General features: G+C 40.5%; 1 protein-coding gene across 1 annotated transcript in view; it reads left to right on the top strand.

Annotated features, from left to right (window-relative positions):
- Nucleotides 1-4,011: 4,011 nt before the first annotated feature.
- The window catches only part of LOC105519848 (mitogen-activated protein kinase kinase kinase 13), a 38,327-nt gene continuing 28,935 nt past the window's right edge, over nucleotides 4,012-13,403 (top strand). The window contains exons 1-4 of the mRNA XM_011953389.1: nucleotides 4,012-4,199; nucleotides 8,303-8,461; nucleotides 10,405-10,563; nucleotides 11,494-11,602. Of these exons, the coding sequence (XP_011808779.1) occupies nucleotides 4,045-4,199; nucleotides 8,303-8,461; nucleotides 10,405-10,563; nucleotides 11,494-11,602 (582 nt within the window). The 5' untranslated portion in view covers nucleotides 4,012-4,044. The remainder of the gene's footprint in view (nucleotides 4,200-8,302; nucleotides 8,462-10,404; nucleotides 10,564-11,493; nucleotides 11,603-13,403) is intronic.

Raw genomic sequence — 13,403 nt, 5'->3', positions numbered from 1 at the left:
AGACCCTCTTCTTTCTTTCCTTCATTTTACTTCACTGAGACAATCATCACTTCCAGTATGCTACATCCTCCTAAATGGAAGGAAGGGTCAAAAGCTTTTAAACTTAGATCACTAGGACACTGGGTTTGAGACACAGAATGTTCTGTAGGTGAGTATGGCCTTTTGCCCTCTTGAAGTGAATTGGGCTGTGTGTTGCAGGTAAGAGGGTTTTCCAGCAGGGTACCTGGGGTCACTGAAAGTAGAAATGTGTCCTAATAAGATGGTGTTGTGAGAAGCTTTATTTTTACTTCCTTTCTTTTGCTTCTTTCTCTTTCTTCCTGTCTTTTTCTCACCTCACCCTTCTGACTCTCCTACCTGCATATGCAGTTTTCAGCATTGCCCTGCTAGTGCCCAACTCTTTAGGCTGAAGATACTTGAATAGTATTTACCTCTACATGGAAAACAATAGTGAGACTGTGTTCCTGGCCCATTACACCATGCTCTTGGGCATTGTGCAGTGTTATGTTTGCAGCCATCTGTGCCATGTGTTGCTTGGCCAATGAATCCCATTCAGGACCGTCTGGAAGATATACGAGGGCATGATTAGATTTTAGTACATCTCTCTGGATACTGATTTCTGTGCTTACAGCTTCTTTTGAATTTAATAAAAACCACATACAGAAGGGGAAGTACAAGATAAGAATGCTATATTCTTTTTGCATCCAATTTTTTTGTTAATCTTTTAAGAAAACTCAACCTGACTGTTCCTAATGGAATTCAGTGCCAAGGGGAAGAAAAGGTAGCAATTAGAAGTGATTATAGAGCTGTTATTTATAGCTACTAAGAAACCTTGTCATAGTACAGGGCTGATGGAATGATTGCTCCTCGTTCGTCAGTCAAGAGAAATAAAAGGTGCGTAACATCACTGTTAGACCGTTTCTATGTGGAACAAGTTAAAACATAGTTGAATAGGAGGCTGAGTACCTTCAAAAATGTTTATGTTGGTATACTTAAGCATATTACATTATACCTGCCGTATTTATTAGTTCTCTGTAATGATAATCAATCATTTGTTTGTAGCTGCCAGACACTTGGGTTCACCAAGCTTTCCTAAGAGACATATAACTGGAACTTGAAGAAAATTATTAAAAATCAAGATAAGAATTCTTTGTAGCCTAGAAAATGATAGGAGAGTAATAGAAATAGCTTTGTGGCATTTGACAGGCACATCAGGGCAGGGGGAAATGAAGATTAATTATACTTCTTCATAACCTGCTATTGTTATAAGATCATCATCATCTTCATATGATCAGTGCCGTACGCCATGACCTCTAAATTCTTTCATCACTTAGAGCAGCTGAAGAGATAGGCATGGGTTGGTAGCTGGCTGAAGACTTTAACTGATGTCTTACAGATACTCTGCTAACTTCTCTAGAAAGTTTCAAAGGAAGGCGTGTATACCCATAAGCGATAAGACATAGATTACATATAGTAATTTTTCTTCTCATCCTGAGAACAAAACTGTGAAGTAGAGTTACTATGATCATTCCTTCTTTTGTGAGATAATGGTGTTAACATAGGAATTCCCAATGTGCTTGTCTAAACAGAAGTTAAAAAGCTAAAAGGGAGGCAGTCTTGTACAGAGTGTAGAGGGCCTGGACTTTCAAATCAGACTGAGTTTGAATCCCAGCTCTGTCACTTAATAGTTGTATGATCTAGTTGTGATTAGGACAAGTTATTTTCTCACTCTGAGCCTTACTTATAAAAATGGAAAAGGTAATATTTACCTTACAGTAGTTTGGGGCAGATTAAGTAAGACAAATAAACATGGAAATGTCCTTGAAAAATAGAAGAGGTTCTTTCACGTTAGTTTCCTTCCTCCTCTCAAGGCCTCTGTACATGTCATTTGAAGGCTTTTTTAGTTAAGAAGGTTGAGGTGAAGTTAGCAAACATTTGTTAAAGACTTGATGTGAACCTCTAGGCCTTGAGGTAGAGAGAATAGAACTTGAAGACCGTTCCCTTCAAGGAGCCTATAATCTATATGCGGAGAGAAAAACTGCATATAAAGAACTAGTGGCTGTTGTATATCACAGGAATTTAGAGAAGAGAAAGATCTTTTTGGAGGGGAATAATTGGGAAAGGTTTTCATGGCTGATGTCGGAATTGATGCAAATATAGGCTACATGGATATATAATATGTTGTATAGGCTGGACGCAGTAGCTCACGCCTGTAATCCCAGCACTTTGGGAGGCCGAGACGCATGGATCACTTGGGTACAGGAGTTTGAGAGCAGTCTGGGCAACAATGACGAAACCCCGTCTCTACTAAAAATAAAAAAATTAGTGGCCGGGAGCGGTGACTGAAGCCTGTAATCCCAGCACTTCGGGAGACTGAGGCGGGCAGATCACCTGATGTCAGGAGTTCAAGACCAGCCTGACCAATATGGTGAAACCCTGTCTCTACTAAAAATACAAAAATTAGTAGGCGTGGTGGCAAGCACCTGTAATCCCAGCTACTCGGGAGGCTGAGACAGGAGAATTGCTTGAACCGGGGAGGTGGAGGTTGTGGGGGGCTAAGATTATGCCACTGCACTCCAGCCTGGGTGATAGAGCGAGACTCCGTCTCAAAAAAATAAAAAATAAAAAAAATTAGCCTGGCATGGTGGTGCACACCTGTAATCCCAGCTACTTTAGGAGGCAGGAGAATCACTTGAGCCTGGAAGGTGGAGATTGCACCACTGCACCCCAGCCTGGATGACAGAGCGAGACTCTTTCTGGAAAAAAAAAAAAAAGTTGTATATTGTTTTTCATATTATTTTGTGATTTGTAAGCATGATTGGGTGTTCACACTCGCGGGTGAGATGTGCCTCCTTCCAAACTTGTTACAATGTTAGCACATTACCTGTCTGACATAAAAAAAAGAGAAATGTTTTTCAAAGATTATGTAAGATGGAAAATTGAGTCATCTTTGGGTCCTCAGTCTAGTTAGTTATTTTTAATTTGAGTAATTTAAAATTCAGCAAATAATATTAAAAATAGAAGTATTTTGTCTGAATTATCTCTCTGTACACTCATAAAACCCTCTAAAACTGTAAAAGGAAGAAATTTTAAATTATTCCTTTTTTTCTTTTTTTCTGAGACAGAGTCTCACTCTGTCACCCAGGATGGAGTGCAGTGGCACAATCTTTGCTCACTGGAACCTCCTTCTCCCAGGCTCAAGCAATTCTCCTGCCTCAGCCTCCCAAGTAGCTGGGATTACAGGCATGTACCACTACGCCCAGCTAATTTTTGTGTTTTTAGTAGAGACGTGGTTTCACCATGTTGGCCAGGCTGGTCTCGAACTCCTGACCTTGGTGATCCACCTGCCTCAGCCTCCCAAAGTGCTGGGATTACAAACATGAGCCACCGCACCTGGCCAAATTGTTACTATTTTTTATTTTTGAGATGGAGTCTCACTCCATTTCTCAGGCTGGAGTACAGTAGCGCGATCTTGGCTCACTGCATCCTCCGCCTCCCGGGTTCAAGCAGTTCTCTGCCTCAGTCTCCTGAGTAGCTGAGACTACAGGTATGCACCACCACGCCCAGCTAATCTTTTTGTATATTTAGTAGAGATGGGGTTTCACCATCTTGGCCAGGCTGGTCTTGAACTCCTGACCTTGTGATCCACCTGCCTTGGCCTCCCAAATGATTCTTAATGATCTAAAACAACACAGTATCCAGCTTGCACAAACCTCAGAAAAGTGTGCTCTTTGTCCTGGAATGGAAGGGTCCCACAGAAAAGGCACCAGACACAGCACAGCATATAGATATCCAGAGTGAACAAAACAAACAAAAATTGTCTATGTACATCATAGAGAAACCTGTAGACTAGAGAAGGTTCAATGCTAATTTAAGAATCAGAAACTATTATCTATACACATTTTAAAAATAATTTGGGTATAGAATTGGTTTTGATTAACTCTTCTTTAAATATACATATGTATGCATGTATGTGTGTACTGATGTACATGTTTGTGTTTTCTTGGAAGGGGTGTTTGTACTCAGGCCCCATGTTATTGTATTATCATGGAATACTGTGCCCATGGACAACTCTACGAGGTCTTGCGAGCTGGCAGGAAGATCACGCCTCGATTGCTAGTAGATTGGTCCACAGGAATTGCAAGTGGAATGAATTATTTGCACCTCCATAAAATTATTCATCGTGATCTGAAATCACCTAAGTGAGTTCTGGAGCTAATGTTTCAGCTATTTTGTTTTGTTCTTTTGAAATACAGAATATTTATTAACCTCAGCTGACGTTTTCAGACATCATACTTTTAGTTCAGTTTCAATCAGCACAGTGGGTAATTCTGTTTGTGCATCTCTTGGGTTATTGTTGACCTACCTGCTTACCTGTATGGCAGATATCTCCAGGTACCTGAAACCACTTTTCCCTCTTGTTGCTTTTAAATCATACAACTGTGAAACAAAATTCATTATGATCTGAAGTATTCACCTTCTATCATCTCAGATAGTTAATGCCAGACCTTCCCATTTGAAGCCTTGGTTTGTTGTTTTCCACGTGTTCAAAAAACTATTTAAACTGAGTTTCAGAAATGTATACAACAGGATAAAATGGATAAATAAGAAACAGGCTAGCTGGGTGGAGTGGCTCACGCCTGTAATGCTAGCACTTTGGGAGGCCAAGGCGGGTGGATCAGTTGAGGTCAGGAGTTCGAGACCAGCCTGACCAACACGGTGAAACCCTGTCTCTACTAAAAATATAAAAAATTAGCCAGGCATGGTAGCAGGCGCCCATACCTACTTGAGAGGTTGAGGCAGCAGAATTGCTTGAACCTAGGAGGAGGAGGTTGTAGTGAGCTGAGATTGCACCACTGGACTCCAGCCTGAGCGACAGAGCAAGACTCCATCTCAAAAATAATAATAATAATAATAATGAAACAGAGGCAAAGGAAAAGTAAAAACATTAGAACTAAAAATTGTTCACAAATTACATGCCATGAGATTCTATAGATGTGGACTATACATTTGGCTTTGAGCTTCTCGTGTCTAAGCAAAGGAGGAAATAAACTATTAAGGTTCACAATGGCCATAGGAAAAATAAACACTGGCTATGTAAGAGAAGCAGGGCTGTTTCTAGTAATCTCTGTTTTCAAAAGGATTTCTTGGCTACTAATCACTTTAAGAGGAGTGTGTAGTTAGTTCCCCAAATTGCATGAAGAAGGAAATTGATAAAATGATTTATTTCAGTATAACTCCTGTTTTTCAACATTATTTTTGTTATTTATCATCACATTTTGGAGAGATGAGCAGAAGACTAATCTCTTCAAAATATATTTGTAGCCTAGGCAATATAGTGAAACCCCATCTCTACAAAAAATTAAAAATTTAGCCAGGCATGGTAGTCCAAGCTACTCAGGAGGCTGAGGTGGGAGAATCACTTAAGCCCGGAAGGTCAAGGCTACAGTAAGCCATGATCACACCACTGCACTCTAGCCTGGACAACAGAGCACAGCCCTGTCTCAAAAAATAATCAAAATAAAATATATATATTCATTTATTGTATATACACACACATGTATATATATTTGCATAGTGCTTTCATGGTTTATAATATCTTGGGGGGGATCCATTATCACATCTTGGATCCCGGCAAAAACTGTGTGGGATTTGTAACAAGTATTGTTATTCTTATTTTATGTAAGGGAAACTAGAGCGTAGCCCAAAGTCACAGGGCGAGGACTTGAACCTAGAATTTCTGAACCAAAGGCTGCTGCATCCTACCTCACTGGGACGGTAGGGGATTCGCAGTAAATCCTGCCTTTCCTCCGTGGACAGTATAAATCAATCCTCATTATAAACTTCAAAACAGCTCTTATTTATCACCATCATCCTCAGCAATTACAGTGCTTAGTTGACTGAACAACCTCCCCCTTGCTTTACTTGCAAGTAAACATGATTGTGTAGTGTTCATTTCTTCCGTTCACTTTCTTACCCTGTTGCTTTTGCCATTCAGTGCATACAGGTAAGGACATTAACTACCTGAAGGCCTCTTTGAATGGTCTCCTTTTTAACCACCTTGTTCTCCTTGTGAATTAATCTTAGAGGGAAGGAGTCAGGAAGCCGTAGAATAGAGTAGTGAATGGGTTACCCCAGTAAGCCTTTCCCTCTATTAACAATAACACTCCCAACCTCAGCAGCTTTGGCTTCTTTGGGTTTCAAGCTGACTTTGGGAAGACAGGGATCCATCTGACTTGCTGTAACAAGAGATCTCATTACCTACATTAAGTCTGCAGGCTCTGTGACCCCAACTTTGTCTCAGAGAAGATTTCAGAAAAGTTCTAATGTTATATTTCTCTAGTCTTCTCCCAAGTCCATCCTCTCTTGTCACACCAACGGAGGCAGAGAGGAAGTTCCCAGAAAAGGTTCCCTCTTTTAGGGGCTAACTGCCTACTCTCACTTTCATGGTGTATGATATCAGTTCTCCAATTCTCTCATCCCATAATATTTTAATCCTTATGCATTTTCACTAAGTCTAACACTGTGAAATCAAAACTCCTAAGTTATATAAATTTTACATATTAGGTGCAAAACCAGGGCATGGAGGATGGTATTCAAAAGCAATTGTAAGCTCTAAGCTCTTTGGTAAATAGCCATTGGGGTTGGGGTTGTGAGCCTGGTAAATGTGAAGGAATCCCTGGTTCAAATGGAGAAGCAAGGGGATACAGTCAGATGTCTTCTGCTTTACAGCCTCCTCAATTCTGATACTATTTGAGGATGAAGACTCTTTTTTTTTTTTTTTTAGACAGAGTATCGCTCTGTGGCCCAGGCTGGAGTGCAATGGTGCAAACTCCACTCACTGCAAGCTCCGCTTACTGGGTTCACGCCATTCTCCTGCCTCAGCCTCCCGAGTATCCGAGACTACAGGCGCCCGCCACCACGCCTGTAAGCCTCTCATCATTAAACGTAGGTCCCTAGATCATTAAAGCCTCTGAAACCCTAAGTCATTAACATTAACCCTAAGTCTAATGTTCTGAACAGGTTATTTCAAGTGAAATCGATCTAGGGTGTGAAGCTGTCAATTTGGTACCAGATTGTATTCATCTTCAAGGCTGGCACGAGCACTTGGCCTCAGGTCACATTTTCAGATAACTACTATGACAAGTAAAACACTACTGGTGTGGAATTTACTTAAGCTTGGATTTATTTCTGCTTTTCCTTATCAGCACTAGTGAAATCCCAGCATATATATTAGCCTTTTAATGTAATGAATCCCAAATATCATGGTCTCATGCATGATATTAGTTGGCTATCATTTAAACAGTGTTTAAAAAGAAGTATTCTTTTTAGTGGGCTGGCTAAAGCCAGCAAGGATGGAAACCAATATTTATTGATAACGGTGCCTAACATATCTTACCTCATTTAATTCAAATGAAAATTCAATGAGATTGTTATTAGAGGTCTATCACCCCTTATCCAAAACTCTTGAAGCAAAATATTTTCAGAAAGGTAGTGCACTACCTTAGACATCCAGCGAGGTCTGGAGCAGTACCCTAAAATCAACCACATTAAGAAATCTGCAGCAAAACCTGTTGTTCACACAAAATGGGATGAAGAAAGTGAGTTTGCCTTATACATGTGAAAAAAATATAAGCTGATTGAGAACTGTTTGTATTTTCAAATTGTGGATAAGAACGAAGAGTCTCCATCCTACATATGAGAAAACTGGCTTAGAAGAAGTTAAATAAGGCTGGGTGCAGTGGCTCAAACCTGTAATCCCAACACTTTGGGAGACCGAGATGGGAGGATCACCTGAGGTCAGGAGTTTGAGACCAGCCTGACCAACATGGAGAAACCCCATCTCTACTAAAAATACAAAAATTAGCTGGGCGTGGTGGCAGGTGCCTGTAATTGCAGCTACTTGGGAGGCTGCGGCAAGGAGAAAATCCCTTGAACCCAGGAGGCAGAGGTTGCAGTCAGCTGAGATCGTGCCATTGCACTCCAACCTGGGCAGCAAGAGTAAAACTCTGTCTCAAAAAAAAAAAAAAAAAAAAGAAGAGTTGAGTAACTTGGCAAAGGTCGCACAGCAAGTGGAAGAGGCAGCATAAGACTAGGCGTTAAAAGCCTGTTACGCTAAGCTGCCTCACAAGTATGAATGATGTTATTTCTAGTGTATAGCCAATGCCCCAGTGACATTGGAAACTGCAAGCTGAATGCTACAAGATAGGAAGCAGCAGATAAAGTCTTCCGTTTCAGCCATTTAGAATCATGGTTTTCATTAGTACTAACGATCTGGATGTTTTCTTTTTATTTCTTTTTAAAGTGTTTTAGTGACCCACACAGATGCAGTAAAAATTTCTGATTTTGGTACGTCTAAGGAACTCAGTGACAAAAGTACCAAGATGTCATTTGCCGGCACAGTCGCATGGATGGCGCCAGAGGTGATACGGAACGAACCCGTATCTGAGAAAGTTGATATATGGTGAGTGGCACCACCAGTTGTGCCAACTAAAAAGCCCTATTAGCACTGTCTTCCTTCAGCGCTTACTTTTCCAGAATATTCTTGAGTGTTGTCCACTTTTGGTTGATTTCAGCCTCATATTATCTGAGGTACTTGCCAGTATGGTGATATATGGGGAGAAGGATTGGGGGAATGAGGTTGACTCTCCACTCAGTAAGTCATCAGTTTGGGGGACCTCAGAGAATATGCTGAACTTTCTAGAAAACTGAAAGTTTACTTCAAATGATCATTTAGTATGGAAGTCTTCCTAAAATGTGTTACATAATTCTCACCTTCTTGAGTAAAGTACAAGAGCTTACCTATTCTCAATGACTCAGGTCATCATTACACATATCAATAATGTACTTTGCTGTGATACAATTATGTTCTCTAGACACGTTTGAGATGTAGGAGGTTGTTTTGCCCTTTTATTGAACAGCCTCTATAGGCTATGATTTTAAAAAAAGATCTCTATAACATTTCTTCTGAGGTTATGTCTTTTTATTAACAGTATTTTTCCCTGTAATAGCTTTTCTTCTACCCTTAAAATTGGCAACTAGTAACTTTTAGGCTTAAAACCAAAATAATAGCACATGTCAAAATTGCATGTAATACCAGAGTGAATAGGATAAAGTAGAAATGTGGGGTCATTTGTAATTTAGATAGTCATTACCAAAGTACCCTCCTTAGGGATTACTAATTGATGTTCCCACCGGAAATATGTAAGAGTGTTTTCTCAGTCTCACCAACAAAATGTGCTAAACTCTTGGATTTTTGCCAATCATATAGGTAAAAAACGGTATCTTGGGTGCATTCCTCTCGGGACAAGTAAGCCTATACATTTGTTCATATGTGTTAGAGCCCTCATATTTTCTTACTTGTGAATGGCTCATAATCTTTGCTCAGCTTTCTGATTTTTACTCATAATTTATCAGAGTATTTTATATATTAAGGAGATTCACATTTTGTGTAAATTGTAGATAATTCACATTTTGTTATTTTGCTGATGGTACTTTTTCCCTTGTCAGATTTTGAAAATACAGTTTCATCTATCAATTTCTCCTTTTATGGCTTTTAGATTTCATGGTTTAAAAAGTCTTTAAAAGCCAGGCACGGTGGCTCACACCTGTAATTCCAGCACTTTGGGATTGGGTGAATCCCAATCCCGAGGTGGGCGAATCACTTGAGTTCAGGAGTTCAAGACTAGCCTGGCCGACATGGTAAAATCCCATCTCTACTAAAAATACAAAAAATTAGCCAGGCGTGGGGGCACATGCCTGTAATCCCAGCTACTTGGGAGGCTGAGGGGCAGAAGAATCGCTTGAACCCAGGAGGTGGAGGTCGCAGTGAGCCAAGATCACGTCACTGCACTCCAGCCTAGGTGACAGAGTGAGAGTCTGTCTTAAAAAAAAAAAAAAAAGTGTTTAACACTCCTAGATAATTTTTTAACTCCTTATTTTTAGAAGGTTTTTATGGTTTCATTTTTCTATTTAAATCTTTGATTCAAGTGAAATTTATCTTGATTTATGGTGAGTTATAGACTTAATTTTTTTTCCCAGCTGTTCCAACAACATTTTTTGACTAATCAATTTTTACCCGCTGGTTTGTGATGTCACTTCTATCTTACATTCAATTCCTAAATGTATTTGGTTTATTTCTGGATTTCTTGTCCAGTCCGTTATTCTGGTTGTCTGTTCACACACAAGAGTTAATTATCCAAGTTTTAATTTCTGGTAGTGTTGATTACCCCACATAGAATTTTTTTTTTTTTTCAGAGTTGTCCCAGATGTTTCTGTTTTTCTTACAGCAATACTAGAATTTTAAAACTGGGTATATGTACTAATTTGATTTAAATTAATAAAGAGCTAAAATACAAATCAGTCTTTCTGAAACATCCTCTGTACATGTTCCTGGTGCTACTGTAGGTCTTTTGGAGTGGTGCTTTGGGAGCTGCTGACAGGAGAGATCCCTTACAAAGATGTAGATTCTTCAGCCATTATCTGGGGTGTTGGAAGCAACAGCCTCCACCTTCCAGTTCCTTCGACTTGCCCTGATGGATTCAAAATCCTTATGAAACAGACGTGGTAAGAATATTGTCTCCAAAACAATAGGGAGGTCTCCAATGTGTATTTGGAGTGAATCTCCTGGTGGTGGAAAGAATAGGAGCTTTGGAGTGGGAGAATCTTGGATTCAAATACTAGCTCTGTCCCTTTCTATCTGTGCAATTTTGGGTATGTTATCCAATAACAGTTTTCTCATTTGTAAAATAGAGACAACACTGACTCATAGAGTTATTGTGTTGTAATTAATGAAAATTTAGAAATAAAGAACTTGATATGATTATCTTGAAATAGTAGGCCTTGGCCAATGATAGCTATTATTTCTTTGCTAGTCCTAATGGACTATTATTAAATAGGTCACTGGTTCTAGATTTCCATTTCATCATTAAAGGTATCTCATAATTACGTTTTCCTTTTGCTCTTCAGTATATCAAAACTGTACTGCAGGGCAGCCAGGCACACAATTACAGGTGGCTCACACCTGTAATTCCAACACTTTGGGCGGCAGAGATGGGAGGATCGCTTGAGGCCAGGAGTTCAAGAGCAGCTTGGGCAACATAGCAAGACCCCATCTCTACTTTAAAAACATAAAATAAAATAAAATATAAATAAAAATCTGTACTGCAGGGCCAGGCATGGTGGCTCACACCTGTAATCCCAACACTTTGGGAAGCCGAGGCAGGAGGATCACTTGAACCCAGGAGTCTGAGATAAGCCTAGACAACATAGTGAGACCCTGTCTCTGAAAAAATAAGTAAATAAATAAATTTAAAGAAATGTTAAAACTGTACTGAGATACAATTCAGTTATGCTATCCTGATATAATGGAGTACAGATGATTTTACTCAGATATAGCCATTTTGAAGTAAACAGTCTTTTTCATAAAGTAAAATAAAATCTTCATTCTCCTGGACACAACTTCTGAAATGCACAAACTGTCTTTTTCACTTTTAGGCAGAGTAAACCTCGAAACCGACCTTCTTTTCGGCAGACACTCATGCATTTAGACATTGCCTCTGCAGATGTACTTGCCACCCCACAAGAAACTTACTTCAAGTCTCAGGTAAGCTGGGAAAGTCTACCAGGTGCTACTAAACAGATAGAGAACTCTCAGTGAAAAAAAGTAACTCTTAGAAGGGCCCATTGTGTTTGTTATAATGGTTATATAACCCTATTCATTGTGAAACAATAAATATGTTACTTCACACATGACATCTTAGAGTTTTTAAAGCACTTAACATATATGAATAAATCATTTGAACAAACACGTGTTGGCCAGGCATGGTGGCTCACGTCTATAATCCAGCACTTTGGGAGGCCAAGGCAGGCAGATCACCTGAGGCCGGGAGGTCAAGACCAGCCTGACCAACATGGAGAAACCCCCACTCTACTAAGTGGCGCATGCCTGTAATCCCAGCTACTCAGGAGGCTGAGGCAGGAGAATCGCTTGAACCCGGGAGGCAGAGGTTGTGGTGAGCTGAGATCGCACCATTGCACTCCAGCCTGGGCAAGAAGAGCTAAACTCTGTTTCAAAAAAAAAAAAGGAAAAGAAAAAAACGTGTATCAGAATATCATCCTTAGAGTGGCTTCTGGTAAAACTGCTGAATAGAAAAGAGAAAAAGAAGATATGAAAGCTGTAATGTACATACATCTGAATTAGGATTACTGCCGACCTTCAAGAAAGTATTGTCTTCTTTGAAGTAGCAAAGCTGAAGTACAGAGGTGGGAGGTTAAATACCAGAATGAGCCTATGATAGAACTCAGCCCAGAGAGAACCTTTTCTCTAAGTATGTCACCTAGTAGCTCCAAATAAGTATAATTTAATGTATCTGTTAGCCTCTACTGTACAACAAACCATCTCAAAACTTTTATTTTTATTTTCTAAGACAAGGTCTCACTCTGTCAACCAGACAGGAGTACAGGGGTCTGATCTCAGCTCACTGTAGCCTTCACCTCCTGGGCTCAAGCAATCCTCCCACTTCAGCCCCCCAGGTACCTAGGACTGCAAGCATGCACCACCACACCTGGCTAATTTTTGTTTTTGTTTTTTTGATAGATACGGGGTTTCACCATGTTGCCCAGGCTGGTCTAAAACTCCTGAGCTCAAGCGATCTGACTGCCTCGGCCTCCCAAAGTGCTGGGAATATAGGCATGAGCCATTGCCTGGCCCCATCCCAAAACTTATGACTTACAACAGTAAGCATTTATGTATATGTAGCTCATGATTCTATGGGTTGGCAGTTTGGGTTAGGCAGTTCTACTGGCTTTGACTGGGCTCACTTGTGTCTGTGATGAGTTGCCAGGTCAGCTGGGAGGCTGGCTGGTCCTAGACCGTCTCATTCACATGCCTGACAATTGGCTGGCTATTAACTAGAGCACCTTGCTTCTCCTCCACATGGCCTCCACTCCTCCAGCAGGCCACCTTGGGCTTGTTCTCATGGTGTTCTCAGGGTAACAAATGTAATGAGAGAGCAAGTCCCAATGCACAGGTGATTCCCAAGCCTGTGCTTCATTATTCCTGCTAATGTTCCATCAGCCAAGCAAGTCACAGGCCAACCCAGATTCTTGGGACTGAGAAATAGGCTTCACCTCTTGACAAGAGAATCTGCTATTGTACATTGTAAGGGCACGGATCTGGAGAGGGGAAGAATTGGTGGCAATTAAATTAAAAGGCTGCAAATGTCATAAGGATTGGTCATCTAACCACTATCAATGTGGATAGGGGGTGGTAAGAGATGAATTCTTTTTTTTTTTTTCTGAGACGGAGTTTCACTCTGTCGCCCAGGCTGGAGTGCAGTGGTGCGATCTCGGCTCACTGCAAACTCCACTTCCCAGGTTCACGCCGTTCTCCTGCCTCAGCCTCC

This window comes from Colobus angolensis, unplaced genomic scaffold, assembly GCF_000951035.1.
Source record: "Colobus angolensis palliatus isolate OR3802 unplaced genomic scaffold, Cang.pa_1.0 Scaffold36, whole genome shotgun sequence".
In the NCBI taxonomy this organism is placed as follows: domain Eukaryota; kingdom Metazoa; phylum Chordata; class Mammalia; order Primates; family Cercopithecidae; genus Colobus; species Colobus angolensis.
This window is presented reverse-complemented; position numbering and strand designations above follow the sequence as displayed.